At 43.1% G+C, this 15,162-nt stretch overlaps 1 protein-coding gene across 1 annotated transcript; it reads right to left on the bottom strand.

The window, feature by feature from the left end:
- Window positions 1-13,482: 13,482 nt before the first annotated feature.
- Window positions 13,483-15,162, bottom strand: LOC142400637 (tripartite motif-containing protein 16-like). Its single transcript, XM_075485701.1, has one exon. The coding sequence runs from the start codon at window positions 15,160-15,162 to the stop codon at window positions 13,483-13,485; it is 1,680 nt and encodes a 559-aa protein (XP_075341816.1).

Raw genomic sequence — 15,162 nt, 5'->3', positions numbered from 1 at the left:
AAGTGCATGAAATGAAACATGAACTCTCGTTGTTCTGTTCCACGTATTGTTTAAGGGTCATCATAGGTACGAGTTTGGGTGGAGCAGGTAACAGTAAGGTGGAGTTTCCAGCTGACTCCTCAGTTTCAGTCGACTTTGGAGGCTGCAGATGGAGAGGTAACTGTGCTGTTTAATCTGCTACTTATTGATAAAGTTAAAGTTTACAAAAAAAATAATAATAAAAGGAAGATGTTCCCTTAAAGCAGCATCAGTGTTACAGGTTGTGAGTCCTGTGAACAAACTGACACAGTGTTATGTTACACATATTTAAACTTCTCTTTCCTCATGTTGTTGAATCTGCCAAAGCCTCAGTGAAGCTTTCTCATGTCTCCCTGCAGTTTCAAAGCTGAAATCTGAAAACTAACACAAGAGGGCGCCTTCATCCTGCTCACAGGGATGCAGAGGAGGTCAAAGCTCCTGTTCTGTTCATTACACTGAACTCTGCCTGTGTTCTGGCCACTTTGACCCAGAACATCCTAGTTTATTTTACATCCGTAATACATAAATATTACCTAAAGTCTCTTTCAAGTATTAATGCCTTGTAGGCCTCATTGACCTGAGTTCATATAACTAATTTCAGTAAACCCAAGAACACCCTCAGACTGAGACTGGTTCACCCAAAGGATTAAACACCCAAACACAAACTGGGTGGTGTCATGTATGCAGTGCAGCAAAGACTGTGCAGACCTCTTTATAGGAGAGACCAAACAACAGCTCCACAAGCATATGGCACAACACAGGAGAGCCACCTCTTCAGGTCAAGACTCAGCAGTGGTCTTCATCTCAAGGAGAAGGGACACTATTTTGAGGACAGTAATGTCCACATTCTAGACAGAGAAGACAGGTAGTTTGAGAGAGGAATCAAAGAACCCATCTATGTAAAACTGGAAAAAACATCGTTGAACAGAGGAGGTGGTCTCAGGTTTCACCTTCCCAGCACCTACAATGCAGCATTGTCTCTCCTCCAGAGGCAGTTTGACAATCATTCTCACCTTGGATTCTGTGCCCAAAACTCACTCTGTCAGGCAGGTAGACAATTCGGAGGTGATAAAGACACTAACGACATGCAGATTGGTGGGTATTCAGTTTAACATGTGACGGTAACGACCCTCTGCGTATAAGCTTATACATGTAGTTAAGACAAAAGAAGATGGTGTAACTCACACAATGTTAAAAGCCATTCAGTCCCTCCCTCCTTTATTGTAGGTGACCTGGGCTCAAATCCCCTACATGAAAGCTAATACCTCCAGTTGGGGTCCTTAGGAAAGACCCCCTTACCCTACCTGTAAGTTGCTTTGGATAAAAGTTTCTGCCAAATACATATGGTCACAAACTGGGCAGTGATAGAATGAACTACAAAATTTCTGTAGAAATTTTGATGGATGCCAATGAAGCTACAACCCGCTGAGAGACAGAGGCTGTCATGTTATTGTCATATTGTATTGTGGCTGGCATAAACCTGTTAAAACAGATGAACAGAGTTCATTTGAGAGAAAACCGTGAGGCCAAGCACAATGAGGGGAATATTTGGTGAAAGAGGACAAAAATACCTACATTGTGAAGTATATTTTGTCTAGGTGCAGCAGACATTTTGGATATGAGAGAAGTTTATTTGAGTTATTTTGGTATTAATTTCGAGCTTGTCAAGATAGATTGTGAGACCCCAGGACAGGAGAGTGAGAGAAGTCCTGATTTTTCCTGAAACTTAAACTGCCATTATGTCAAAGCTATAAAACATATCAACAAACCATTTACTTCAGTCAAGGCCGGGCCTTTCCTGTCCTGTTTAAACTTTGAATGATGTCTCTATGATTAACTACGGCTGAGTTGTGAGGCCTCCAAATAGGGCTACCTTTGTCCCATTATATATGAATTCTAATGCATTTCCAATGGGCCAAAATTCACAGTATTTCCCAATTTTGCTGGAATCAGTTTGAGTAATGAGAAGGAAAATTCAAAGCACACCAGTCCCTAGTGGTGGACATGTGGAGATATGTGTTTTATCCCGGTCGGACCAACCGCGCGGGACTAGTTCCTTGCCGAAATTCGTGACGGAAACGGGAGAATAATAAGTATGCACAATAGTCATATGTGTTCCTTGATGCCTTTGGCATTGGCACCCATAATAATTGTATTCATTTTCACTGAGGTTTGTGTAAACCACAGACTGTATAACCTGCAAACCTTCTGTACTCCTGGCTGGCTGGAACAGAGTTCAGAGAAGAGTCAAATATTAGCTCTTAACTCACATATATATATCACCGATTAAAGGTTTCTTAAGATTGCATCAGACATGTTTGGTCATCATCTATTTGTGGAGCTCTGTATAGTGACTGGAGTCTTCAGATTGAGCCTGATAGAAACACTCTTTGTCTCTTTGTCAGTGTGTATATAAGAAGCAGCATCTTAAGATGGAGTTCCTGTGGTTTTTTGTCCACTCTTGTCCACACTGAAAACACAAACAATATAAACAGCAGAATGACTTCTTTTCCAGCCTTTTTCAGTTGGCAGGAAACAACAAAAACCTTCACAGCAAACATCCGTTCAGAAGAGAGAAAACCCAGGTGAGCAGATCAGTGTGATCAGTGATTTATGTGTTGCTCATAACATTTCATGTTAGGCGGCAGTCTGAGGTGCTGATAAAGTCTTTATTTTAGGATCATGCTGATATGCAGCTAAGTCTATATACATCCTGGTCAGTGGGGGCATTCAAACGGAGGAGGCAGGATTACTTTTATCTCTGATGAGTGCCTCTGATGAACTCAGTTATTAGGCGGAGAAAAGCAACATTTTTATCTGGACAGAGGGATGAATGTGAGAGAAAAATTGGCTTTAATATATCAACCTCAAATAATGTGACTCTACTTTGACAATGTCACGGTCCATCTGATGCCAAAAAAAAACTGAACTCTAAACCACCGCAGGGATTTCAGTATATTTATAATGGAGGAGTGGGAGATCCTTTCAGAACTTATGTCTGTGATGAGTATCTGAAGCAGAAGATGTTTCACAGCTCAGATGGTTAAGGTTTGAAATGTAACCTGTGTGGGGACAGACAAAGGTGTAGAAGACAAAGTGGAGGTTCCAGGTGGTGATAGAAGATAACGACTCTGTTTCTTTCAACTGAGGCTTCAGACAGATTACAGACTGACCTAAAGACTCCTGCATGATAATCACATCCATGCAGCCAAAGACCTGAATCAGTTGCACTGATTTGAAAGACAAAAGGACGGGAATGTTACCATCCATCCCCCATGTTTTCAGACATTAACTCAACCCCAAACTTGGACAAACTTTTTCACCACAGCAATGACTCTACATTCTTATGAGGAACATTAAAAACAACCATTTCTGACAATTTCTTTCTAAACTATAATTAATTTTAGGGATTTTAATCTCATTCTCAACAGTGACAGTTAAGGAGTGTCATCAGATGAATGAGATAAGCTCAGTAATGAAAACCCAGTTTAAACTATATACAGTCTTTGGTTTACACAAACCTCAGTGAAAATAAATACAATTATTATGGGTGCCAATGCCAAAGGCATCAAGGCACACATATTACTATTGTGCATACTTATTATTCTCCCGTTTCCGTAACGAATTTCAGCAAGGAACTAGTCCCGCGCGGTTGGTCCGACCAGGATAAAAAGCATATCTCTGCATGTCCACCGCTAGGGACTAGTGTGCTATGACTTTTCTCTCTCATTACTCAAACTGATTCCCGGAAAATTGGGAAATACTGTGAATTTTGGCCCATTGGAAATGCATTAAAATGAATGAATAATGCGACAAAAGTAGCCCTATTTGGAGGCCTCATAACTCAGCCATAATTCATCATAGCGATATCATTCGAAGTTTAAACAGGCCAGGAAAGACTCAACTTTAATTGAGCTAAGGGGTTTGTTGATATATTGTATAGCTTTGACACAATAGCAGTTTAAGTTTTAGGAAAAATCAGGACTTCTCTCACTCTGCTATCCTGGGGTCTCATACTCTATTTTGACAAGCTCGAAATTAATACCAAAATAACTCAAACAGACTTTTTTCACATCCAAAATGTCTGCTGCACCTAGACAAATTATACTTAAAAATGTAGGTATTTTTGTCCTCTTTCACCAAATGTCACCGTCATTGTGCTTGGCTCAAAGTTTTCTCTCAAATGACCTCCGAACGCAGAGAACGACCATTCGGGCTGCCATTGAGGGCCATTATAGCCATGTAAACTCATCTCCTTATCAAATCAATGTGAACGCTGTTTTTAAAACTGACATAAAAAAATACCGTACATAGCAACAGCATAAAACTTACACCAGTGGCTTTTGCTATCCCTTCTGGCACTCACGGTTCAAGAATCTTTTTAATATGACTCATAGTTTTTGAACGGCAACTGTTTGTTCGAGTCACACATATCAGTATTGAACACCAATGTCTCCCTGCCAGTTGGAGCCATATTGTGTGCGCTCCTCTGCTCTTACCCACGAAGCTGTCTGCAAAAATACTGATCACACAGCTTATACTCCTTCTGAGGGCACAGCCAAGATGGCTGACCTGTTATAACAGGTTTATGCCAGCCACTGTGTTATGTCTGCTCCCAATATAATATGACCATAACATGACAGCCTCTGTCTCTCAACGGGCAGTAGCTCCATTGGCACCCATCAACATATCTTCAGATATTTTCTAGTTCTTTCTGTCACTACCCAGTTTGTGACCATCTGCAGGTATGTTCGTTAATGTTTATGTATTTGGCAGACACTTTTATCCAAAGCAACTTACAGATAGGGTAAGGGGGTCTTTCCTAAGGACCCCAACTGGAGATATTACCTTTCATGCAGGGGATTTGAGCACAGGTCACCTACAATAAAGGTGGCAATCTTACCACTGCACAATCCAGTCCCTGTAGGTATACAAGTGGCTCTGGTTGGGGAGGGACTGAATGGCTCATAGCATTGTGTGAGTTACACCATCTTCTTGAAGTATCTCCCACAGGAGAACACTACATGTGGGCGCTGAAGCTTTAAACCAGGTTGACGTAACTCGTGTACCTTGACTGCACGGAAAACAAGAAACGTCCACAGGACTCCGTTGTAAAAGAACACAATGTATTTATTCCAAAGTTTCCAAGGTATCTTGTTACAGGAGTATTCCAAATCAAAGTTTCTCATCAGAAAAGGTACTGCGGTTAGAAAACTGTGTTGCTCGGTCCTTAATCAAGCCTCAACTGTCTCCAAACACCTGTGTGCGCTAAAGCGCTGTTTTCTTAAAGCGACAGTAATATAAACAATAGCTTCTAACAAAATGTTACAAAATTATATTAAAATAAACATGAATTCACTCAAATGAATTAATTCACCTTCCACTTATTTCTAATCAACGTTTTATCCATTCAAATTGACATTCATATGAACTTTCACACTAAACAAACAAAAGCATATAGAAACACACTTTGGCTCCCACATTCCGGCCCCTGATTGTACTCTTAACTGGAGACAATTAAACAAATTATATAACGAGGAGCCAAAGAAATTAAAGTCCTTCTGGGTTAAGAAGTCTTCTTTTTCTTTTGCTGGACTTAGATTTGCCTCATTCAGCTTCTTGGAGAAGGCAAAGTTTTGTGATGGGCCTATCCAACATGCTGGTCTTAGTCTTTATGCGGACCTGACGTATCAGTCCAAACTTGTCTGGGACTGCTTGGATCACTCTCCCCATTATCCAGGAGTTACGGGGTGCAGATTCGTCGACAACCAACACAATGTCTCCTATGGCAAAGTTGCGAGATGGGCGGGACCACTTGTGACGCTCTTAAAGCAGTGGTAGATATTCTCTTGTCCAGCGCTTCCAGAATATGTCTGCCATGTACTGGACCTGTTTCCATCTCCTTCGTGAGTAGAGATCTTGGTTGTTAAACAGGCCTGGGGGAAGAGATGGTTTGGTCTTGAGGAGCAAGAGATGATTCGGCGTGAGCTCCTCTAGATCGTTAAGATCACTAGATGCCTTAGTTATAGGCCGACTGTTGATGATGGCCTCTGCCTCACATAACAGGGAATGTAGGCTCTCCTCATCAAGTTTCTGTAATCTCAGGGTGACATTCAGGATCTTTCTTACAGACTTGATCATCCTCTCCCAGACCCCTCCATGATGGGAGCCAGTGGGAGGATTGAATATCCACTGAATGCCATTCTGGTGAAGAGTGTTTTCAATCTTGGAGATATTCCACTCCTGGATGGCTCTCTTTAGCTCACGTTCTGCTCCAACGAAGTTTGTTTCGTTGTCAGAACGAAGGATCTTTACCTGGCCTCTTCTAGCGATAAAGCGGCGAAGAGCAGCTATGAAGGAATCCGTATCTAGAGAAGATGCTAACTCCAAGTGTATTGCACGGATTGCCAGGCATGTAAAAATCACGCCATATCTTTTCACCAAACTTCTTCCGCGTTTTACCTCGAACGGGCCAAAGTAGTCCACCCCAGTGTTGGTGAACGGAGGCTTATCTGGTAGGACTCTGTCTCGCGGTAAGTTGGCCATCTGTTGTTGACCTGTAGCTCCATGAGAGCGCCGACAGACCTGACACTTGGATAAGATTTTCCTTATTGCTGAGTTTGCACCAGGGATCCAATACTTAGATCGCAGCTTGGAGAGCACGTGATTGCGACCGCTGTGACCCAGGTCCCATGGATATCTCTGAGGATCAGCATTGCAATGTGCGAATCTTTGTGCAAAATTTCTGGCTGCTTTGACTCCTCAGGCATAGCGGCTCTGCTGAGTCTTCCTCCTACTCTGACAATGCCTTCATGGAGAACTGGATTTAGTTTGAAAAGATGACTGCTTCTCTTCACATTTTCACCCTTTTGGAGTGCCATGATTTCGTTGGTGAAAGTCTTTGCTTGGCAATAGCGCATGATCTCTTGCTCTGCTTCCTTAAGGTTCACCACTGTGAGTTTACAAGCACCTGCTCTTGAAAGACCTGCCTTGAAGTTCCTCATATCCTTGTCAACATCAGGTGGAGTAAGAGTTATGTTCAACTCCTTCCTCTTTTGACATAAGCTCAGCAGAACGCTCTTAACCTTTAACATCCAAGCGACTGCCTTCTTAAGACGACTCCATGAAGAGAAGTACTGCATTAACTCCAGTAATGCACCCCCTTGATCCCCTGCAGTAGTAGCACAGACCACTGTGTTCTTTACCTCTGGGTCCTCCATGGTTAGATCCACAGGGTGTTCTGGGTTCTTGGGCCACTCTCCAGTGTCCTTGGTGAGAAAGTCCGGCCCCTGTAACCAAGTATGGCTCTGAATGAATTGCTCTGCCTTCAGACCCCTCGACGCATAATCTGCAGGATTCAGTGAGGTGTTGACATACCTCCACTGACTAGGTGTAGAGATCTTCAAGATGGTCTCTACGCGATTTGCAACAAAAGTGCGAAATCTGCTTTTTCTGTTTCTGATGTACTTCTGTACAGTTGTGCTATCTGTCCAGAATACAGACTCTTGGAGCTAAAGATGCAGCTCCGATCTCAAAACCTGGTCCATGCAGGCAGCCATGGTAGCCGCAGTGAGCTCCATGCGAGGGATAGTCATGGCTTTAAGCGGTGCCACGCTAGCTTTCCCGATGACAAATGCACAATGTGCTTCGTTGCTGCTGTTCTTCTGTAGCATGTAGCTAACTGTCCCATAACCTTCTTCGCTGGCATCAGCAAAATGATACAGTTGATTAAACACGCTTCACCAAAGCCTGCGGGCTTGAAACACCTGGGGATGCTGACGTTCACTAGCTGTTGTAATGAAGCCTTCCAGGTGGACCACTCCTGAACTAGCTCATCAGGTATTGGGACATCCCAGCCCATCTTCAGTCTGCAGAGCTCTTGCAGGATTTTCTTTGCTGAGAGCACCACAGGTGCCAAGATACTCAATGGGTCGTAAACTGAGCTCACGAGGGATAGGATGTTTCTCCTGGTAGGTGCTTTGTCTGGCATGATGATCTTAAATTTGAAATTGTCAGACTCGATACACCAGTGAACTCCCAAAGCTCTCTCTATGGGAAGCAAATCTCGATCCAAGTCAAGGTCTTTAACCTCAGTTGCCCTGTTTTCTTCTGGAATAGCAGCAGCACGACTCTGCTGTTGCTTACCCACTTGGTGAGCTTGAATCCACCCTTTCCACACACGGCTCGCAGGGTGTGGTACAACGATACTGCCTCTTCTTCAGAATGGACCGATTTTAGACAGTCATCAACATAGAAGTTATGGAGCACTGTGTCGACTGCTTGGGCATTTGACTCAGTTCTGCTGTCTTCAGCACATTTCCGCAAGGTGAAGTTGGCACAGCTTGGAGATGAGGTTGCACCAAACAAATGCACCACCATCTTATACTCCACCATCTCTTGATTTATGTCGCCTGATGTCCACCAGAGGAACCGGAAAAGGTCAGAGTCCTCATCAGGCACATTCACTTGGTGAAACATCGCCTCCACATCCGCCATGACTGCCACCTCCTCTTGTCTAAACCTTGTTATCACGCCAAGGAGAGTGCTGGTGAGATTTGGTCCCTGTAGCAGCTGTTCGTTCAGAGTGACGCCCTGGTATGACGCTCCACAATCAAAAACCACTCGGAGCGTTTTCTTCCTTGGGTGAAATACCCCATGATGTGGCAGGTACCAAACTCTACCATCATCTCGGCTGATATCCTTGCTGTGTACCTTCACAGCATATCCCTTATCAATGATGCCAGCCATGAACGCTGAGTACTCTGAATGGAATGTTGGATTCTTCACAAACTTTCGCCTCAAGTTCAGAGCGCGTTGCTCAGCTACCCTTCGATTGTTGGGCATCTTCAGGTCTTTATTCCTCAGTGGCAGTGCAATGGTGTAATGTCCATCCACAAGTTTAGCTGACTGTGTGACCATGTCAAGAAACTGACAATCTTCCCTCGACATTTCCAGCCTCTCAAACTGATTACACTCAGGAAAGTCACACTGAAACTGCTGATTCCAGAGTTCCTCCATTCTGGTAACTGCTATTCGGTTTGCTTGGACCTGCATCAATCTGTACGCTGTGCTATAGCCAGTGTTCTCTCTGAGAGGTCCATTGATGTTCCAGCCAAGCCGTGTTCTTACAGCATATGGGCCATCCTTTATGCTAGCAATGATTTGCCAGGGTTCAAGAGCCTTTGGTGCGTTAGTCCCAATAAGCAGTCCTATCTCTGCTTCTATTTTTGGAAGCAACACATCCTATAGGTGTGGCCACTTGTCAACATCCTCTTGTAAAGGAATATTACCTTTTGTAGCAGGAATGGTTTTCTGGGCAAATGCATCTGGGAGCTCAAGGAAATCATTGCAGTCCAATCTGCTCACTTCCAAGCCAGGCACCACGTGACTGCTCACAATCCTTTCCTCTCCCATGGTCTTCAATAAGGTGCGTGTCTTTCTGCTCTGTCTTTTAAGCTCTTTCATTAGATTCTCAGTACAGAAACATGCGGTACTGCCAGGGTCAAGGAAAGCATAAATCGTTGTCACCTTTTGGCCCTTGTTGCTCTTTACTTGAACTGGAACTATAGCTAAGATGCTCTCTACATTCTCAGCACTTGTTGCTCCATTGGTTGTAGCGCTGGTGCCCACAAACCCACTTACAACTGACTCCGACGGCCTTTCCTCACCTTTGTATGACTCACGTTCAGTCCTTGTGTCTTTGTTTGAAATACCACCTTTGGCCTTCATGTGCAACACTGTAGGGTGCAACTGCGTGCAGACGTGACAAGTCATTTTCTCCTTACATGAGGTACTCATGTGGCCCCTTTTAAGACAGCTGAAGCACAAACCTTTAGCTCGCAAGAAGTCAATCTTCTCCTTATGTAGAGATTTCTTCATTTTCTTGCACTGTTCCATAGAATGTTCTGCACCATGACAGAAAAGACAGGGTTTGGCAAATGCATGCTCTTTGCTATTGATAACTTTAGTTCCTGACTTAAACATGGGACTCTCTGCTTCATTGCTTGTGATAGTTGCCGCAGTGACATAACCTCTTTTGTTGTCACTTCTCCTATGCAACCTCTCATCCATTTGACCTTTAGCTGAGCTCTTTGAGGAGTCTTTTATGTCACCAAACAGTGGGTGCAACACTTCTTTAGCTTGCTTATTAATGAAATTCACAAGGTCGTTGAACCTGGCTCTGCGATACTCATAGTCCTGAATGTTACAGACAACGCTTCTCCATCTCTCCCTCAGCTTATATGGGAGCTTGGCAATTATAGCACGTATGTTAGCTGCATTATCAAGCTCTTCCATATACTCCACGTCAGTCATAGCATTACGACATGCTGTAAGATAGAGGCCAAAAGACTGAAGAGCTTCTCCGTCATCAGACTTGATGGGAAGCCAGTTCAAAGCTTTGTTAATATATGCCACTGAAATCTTGTAGGCATTTCCGAAGTGTTCTTCCAGAAGTCTCTTAGCTTCACGGTAGCCGAGCTCCGGTTCCATATGGAGACAGCTACGTACCAGCTCCCTAGGCTGTCCTGCAGTATACTGCTCCATGAAATAGAGACGGTCTTTGCTGCAGTCTGTCTTGTTCTCTACTCCGTGTTCAAATGCTCTTTTGAACAACAGATATTCTAAAGGGTCTCCCTTGAATACAGGAATACTCTGAGGAGGCAGGGAAGCTAGTTTCTGCTGCTTCGTTAACATTTCAGCAACACCTTGCAAAGTTTCCAGCGCCTGTGTCTGTGGCTGAGTAGTTGCAGCAGCTGATGGTTGTCCACTAGGTCGAAATTCATTACCTCGCACTGCATGCCTGTCTGTGTGAGAAGAGTGCTTTGAACCTACATACGAGTTCATTCCATCACGACTTGGTGCTTTGGATGACACACGCAACACTTCAAACTCTTCCAAGATCTTAATTTTAGCATCAGATGCTGCTAAAGCGGTTTGAATCTCTAATTCCTCCTTTTCTCTTTTTAGCTTGGCTTCCTGCTCCTCCAAAGTCTGTTTCCTTTTCAAAGAGGATGCCTTTGCTAACAATGCAGCTCTCTCTAATTCTGCCTTCAGCCGAGTAGACGAAGCCAATGATGATGTACGGGAAGGATGCTCAGAACCTGCCTTGCCTCCTTGCTTTAATGATGGTAAAGATGCACTGGATATGCTGTCAGATGGCTGAACTGCTTCATTGTACCTTTTAGCTTCTTCAACACGTAGCTGAGCGTCTTCAATCCAAGCCACAGCACTCTCTGCAAATACCTTAAAGTTATCAGCCTTAGGTTCAAACCAGTTATCTTGATCTCTTTTCATATCTTCTTCAGAAAGTTGGTGAAATAACTCCTTAGCACGGCTATTCAAGTCACAAAACTCTCCAAACAGCCTGTTAAATTCCACTATTTTGGTTTGAATCACTGATAGGCTGCCATCACCACCATCATCCATTGCTTGACGCATCTGGTTCATTTTACCTGTTAGCTTAGCCAGCTTAGCCTTGCGTGTGCCAATAGTACGTTGCAACCTTTCCTCCATAGCCTTCACTGAGTTCTGCCCTGCTCCTACATCCACAACTTTGTCCGTATCTTCATCTCTGTGCTCCATATTCAATGCAAAGTGGCAGAAGTGAATTAGCTGAAGTCTGAAGAGTAAATCCACCAAAAACAGCTGACAATGCTTGCTGCTCCTTTAGCGATGATATTGCAGCTAGTTGACAAACTAGCACATTACACAGCACATTTTCTTTCCAAGGAATTTGAATTTACTCACGACCACTGTAACCTGTTGTGATTCCTTTTTTCCTTGCGGTGTCCAATCCTTTATATGTCCATTCATCCAAGTGGAGCGAGTTTTCTAACAATGTGGGCGCTGAAGCTTTATACCAGGTTGACGTAACTCGTGTACCTTGACTGCACGGAAAACAAGAAACGTCCACAGGACTCTGTTGTAAAAGATGAACACAATGTATTTATTCCAAAGTTTCCAAGGTATCTTGTTACAGGAGTATTCCAAATCAAAGTTTCTCATCAGAAAAGGTACTGCGGTTAGAAAACTGTGTCGCTCGGTCCTTAATCAAGCCTCAACTGTCTCCAAACACCTGTGTGCGCTAAAGCGCTGTTTTCTTAAAGCGACAGTAATATAAACAATGGCTTCTAACAAAATGTTACAAAATTATATTAAAATAAACATGAATTCACTCAAATGAATTAAATAACCATCCACTTATTTCTAATCAACGTTTTATCCATTCAAATTGACATTCATATGAACTTTCACACTAAACAAACAAAAGCATATAGAAACACACTTTAGCTCCCACACTACATAATGACATGCTTTTTCCATGTCTGCTGATACTGTGTTCCTCTTGCACCCACAAGCTATCTTCAATGAGTTTGTAATCCTCTCTTTATCTTGACTGATGCGTTTCAGCCAGAAGTGAAAATCAATACCTCGTTGATATTTCTATCAACACTGGGGAACCAGATTCTTTAGGAAGAGTCAAGCAAGTTATCATAGATCAAAGAAAGTGAATCTAACAATGGTGGTAATCAAGAAGTAAGACATTGGAAAAAACCATCAAGTTGAAAATAAATTTGATGAACTATGATCTCCGGGATAAGTGAACCATAGCCCACTTGTCAACTAAAGCTTAATACTGCCAACCATCTTGGGACACCAGTTAATGCCATGAGCAAATATGACAGGAAAGGTTTTATCCTCAGATTTGTGCCGTACCTTTGTTTGGTCAACACAGAACTGAAAAGCAATCTTTGTTATTCCCCAACTCTCATTAGATAACATAAAACATTCATAACTTTCACATATAACTATATATTTATAGAGCTGATTCTTTCTACATAAATATGTGTTTTATTGTAATCATGTTGAACCATGTTAGTTTATAATGTCCATTCAGTTTGTTGTTATGAGTCATCTACAAATAGTTCCTCACTGTTAAAGAATAAATGTCAGAACAATAAAGTGGAATTTCTTATAAAAACTTTAATTTGTTGTCACATTAAACATGATAACTGATCTCATGATTTATTCTGATCTTGGAAATGAACATCTCAGAACAGACTTCCTCATTTGTTGGTTGATTTAGAAAACAGCAACAACATTTGATCTCTGAAACAAATCAAAGTAAGACAAACTACAGAATTATTTTCACATTTACAAAGTGATGAGATTTGAAAATAATCTGTGATAAAGGAAGGTCTGCTGGTTTCTCTGTTTGGCTCCATGAAGTGGAAGAGAAACAACAACATACAAATACATCAACACAAGGATCCAACTAATATTTAGAGCTCAGAGAAGTTTGGATTTTCAAGTGGAGAAATATTTCTATGAATCAAACTCATCATTAGCAGTGATATCCTCCATGGCTGCACAAACACAGGAAAAAGCAGCAAATTAAAAAAAGAGCAGCAGCGCAGAGACATCACAGCAATGAACTCTCAGCAACAAACTGACTAAATACATTTATTTCACTTTACACAACTCAGCTGTGGCTCCAGATTCCCAAAATCTAACTCCAGCGTGGAGCGGCTGAGTGAATGTGGTCTGGACTCTGTGGAGGAGAGTCATGGTTTCAGAGACGCTGTAGAAGGACAGAACACCTGCTCTGTGATCCAGGTACACTCCTACTCTGGAGGACTGAGGACCTGAGATGGAGGTTTCCATGTTGTTGTACCAAAATTCATTCTGGTTTTTGTAACAATCTAATGCCCAAGATTTGTCATTAAATCCAAATCCACCTTCATCCCCTGCTCTGCTGATGTTCTTGTATGCGACTGCTACATCAGCTCCTCCCCCTCTCATCTCCACCTCCCAGTAACAACGTCCAGTCAGACTCTCTCTGCTCAGGACCTGAAACCGATCTCTGAATCTGTCTGGATGACTAGAGTAAGACTGAGGTTGTGTCATTAATGTCACTTTTCTGTTCCCCTCTGACAGTAACAGATATGTGTTTGCTGTGTTTGGATCCAGTGTGATTTCACATGAATATTTTAAGAAGTCAGCTCTGCTCTTTGGTTCTGGTTCTGGTTCTGGTTCTGGCAGTAAAAGATCCACATCAGTGACTCTCATTGAGCTGTTTGTCCATTCCTCTCTCAGGATGTCCTGTAGTTTATCTCTGAGCTCTGACACAGCTGCTGTCACATCCTCAAAGTGCCTCAGAGGACGGATATTGATGCTGGGTGAGTGTGTAGACTCACTGAGTGCTGACACTGAGGGGCAGCTGTGCAGAAACTGGCTGTGATCCTCTGTGTGTGAGAGCTGCTTCAGCTCAGCATCTTTCCTCTTCAGCTCAGTGATCTCCTGCTCCAGCTTCTCCTGAAGCTCTTTGACTCGACTCCCTTCAGCTTCCTGCTGGGATCTGATCTGCTGCTTCACATCAGAGCTTCTTTTCTGGATGAGACGGATCAGCTCAGTGAAGATCTTCTGGCTGTGCTCCTCTGTTTTATCAGCAGACTGATTGATGGCCTCCACCTCCTGCTGAAGCAGCTTCACATCTTTCTCTCTGTCCTGGATTCTCTGCTGGATCTGTTGTCGACTCCCCTCCAGCTCTCTCTGCCTCTCAGTCCTTTCTGCTGCAGCTGACACTGTGTCGTGGCCTTTATGTTCATCCACAGAGCAGAGATAACAGATAGACTTCTGATCAGTACGGCAGAACATCTTCATCACCTCATCATGAACAGAGCAGATGTTCTCCTGGAGCTTCTTGGAGGGCTCCACCAGCTTGTGTTTCCTGAATGGAGCCACATCATAATGAGGCTGAAGGTGTTTCTTACAGTAAGAGGCCAGACAGAATAAACAGGACGTGATGGCTTTCAGCTTTCTTCCAGAGCAGAAATCACAGGCCACATCTTCAGCTCCAGCATAGCAGTGATCAGCAGGAGCAGCTTGGAGTCCAGTCTTCTTCAGCTGCTCCACTAAATCAGCTAACATGGTGCTTTTCTCCAGAATAGGTCTTGGTGTGAAAGTATTCATGCATTGAGGGCAGCTGTGAATTCCCTTCTTATTCTTTCCATTCCAGTAGCCTTTAATACAGTTCATGCAGTAGCTGTGTCCACAGGGAATAGTCACCGGCTCCTTCAGCACATCCAGACAGATCGAACAAGAGAAGCTTTCCAGGTCCAGTTTAACCATTTTATTTGCCAT

The sequence above is a fragment of the Odontesthes bonariensis genome, chromosome 2 (genome assembly GCF_027942865.1).
Source record: "Odontesthes bonariensis isolate fOdoBon6 chromosome 2, fOdoBon6.hap1, whole genome shotgun sequence".
In the NCBI taxonomy this organism is placed as follows: Eukaryota; Metazoa; Chordata; class Actinopteri; order Atheriniformes; family Atherinopsidae; genus Odontesthes; species Odontesthes bonariensis.
The sequence above is the reverse complement of the archived record's forward strand: the minus strand, read 5'-3'. Positions and strand labels throughout refer to the sequence as shown.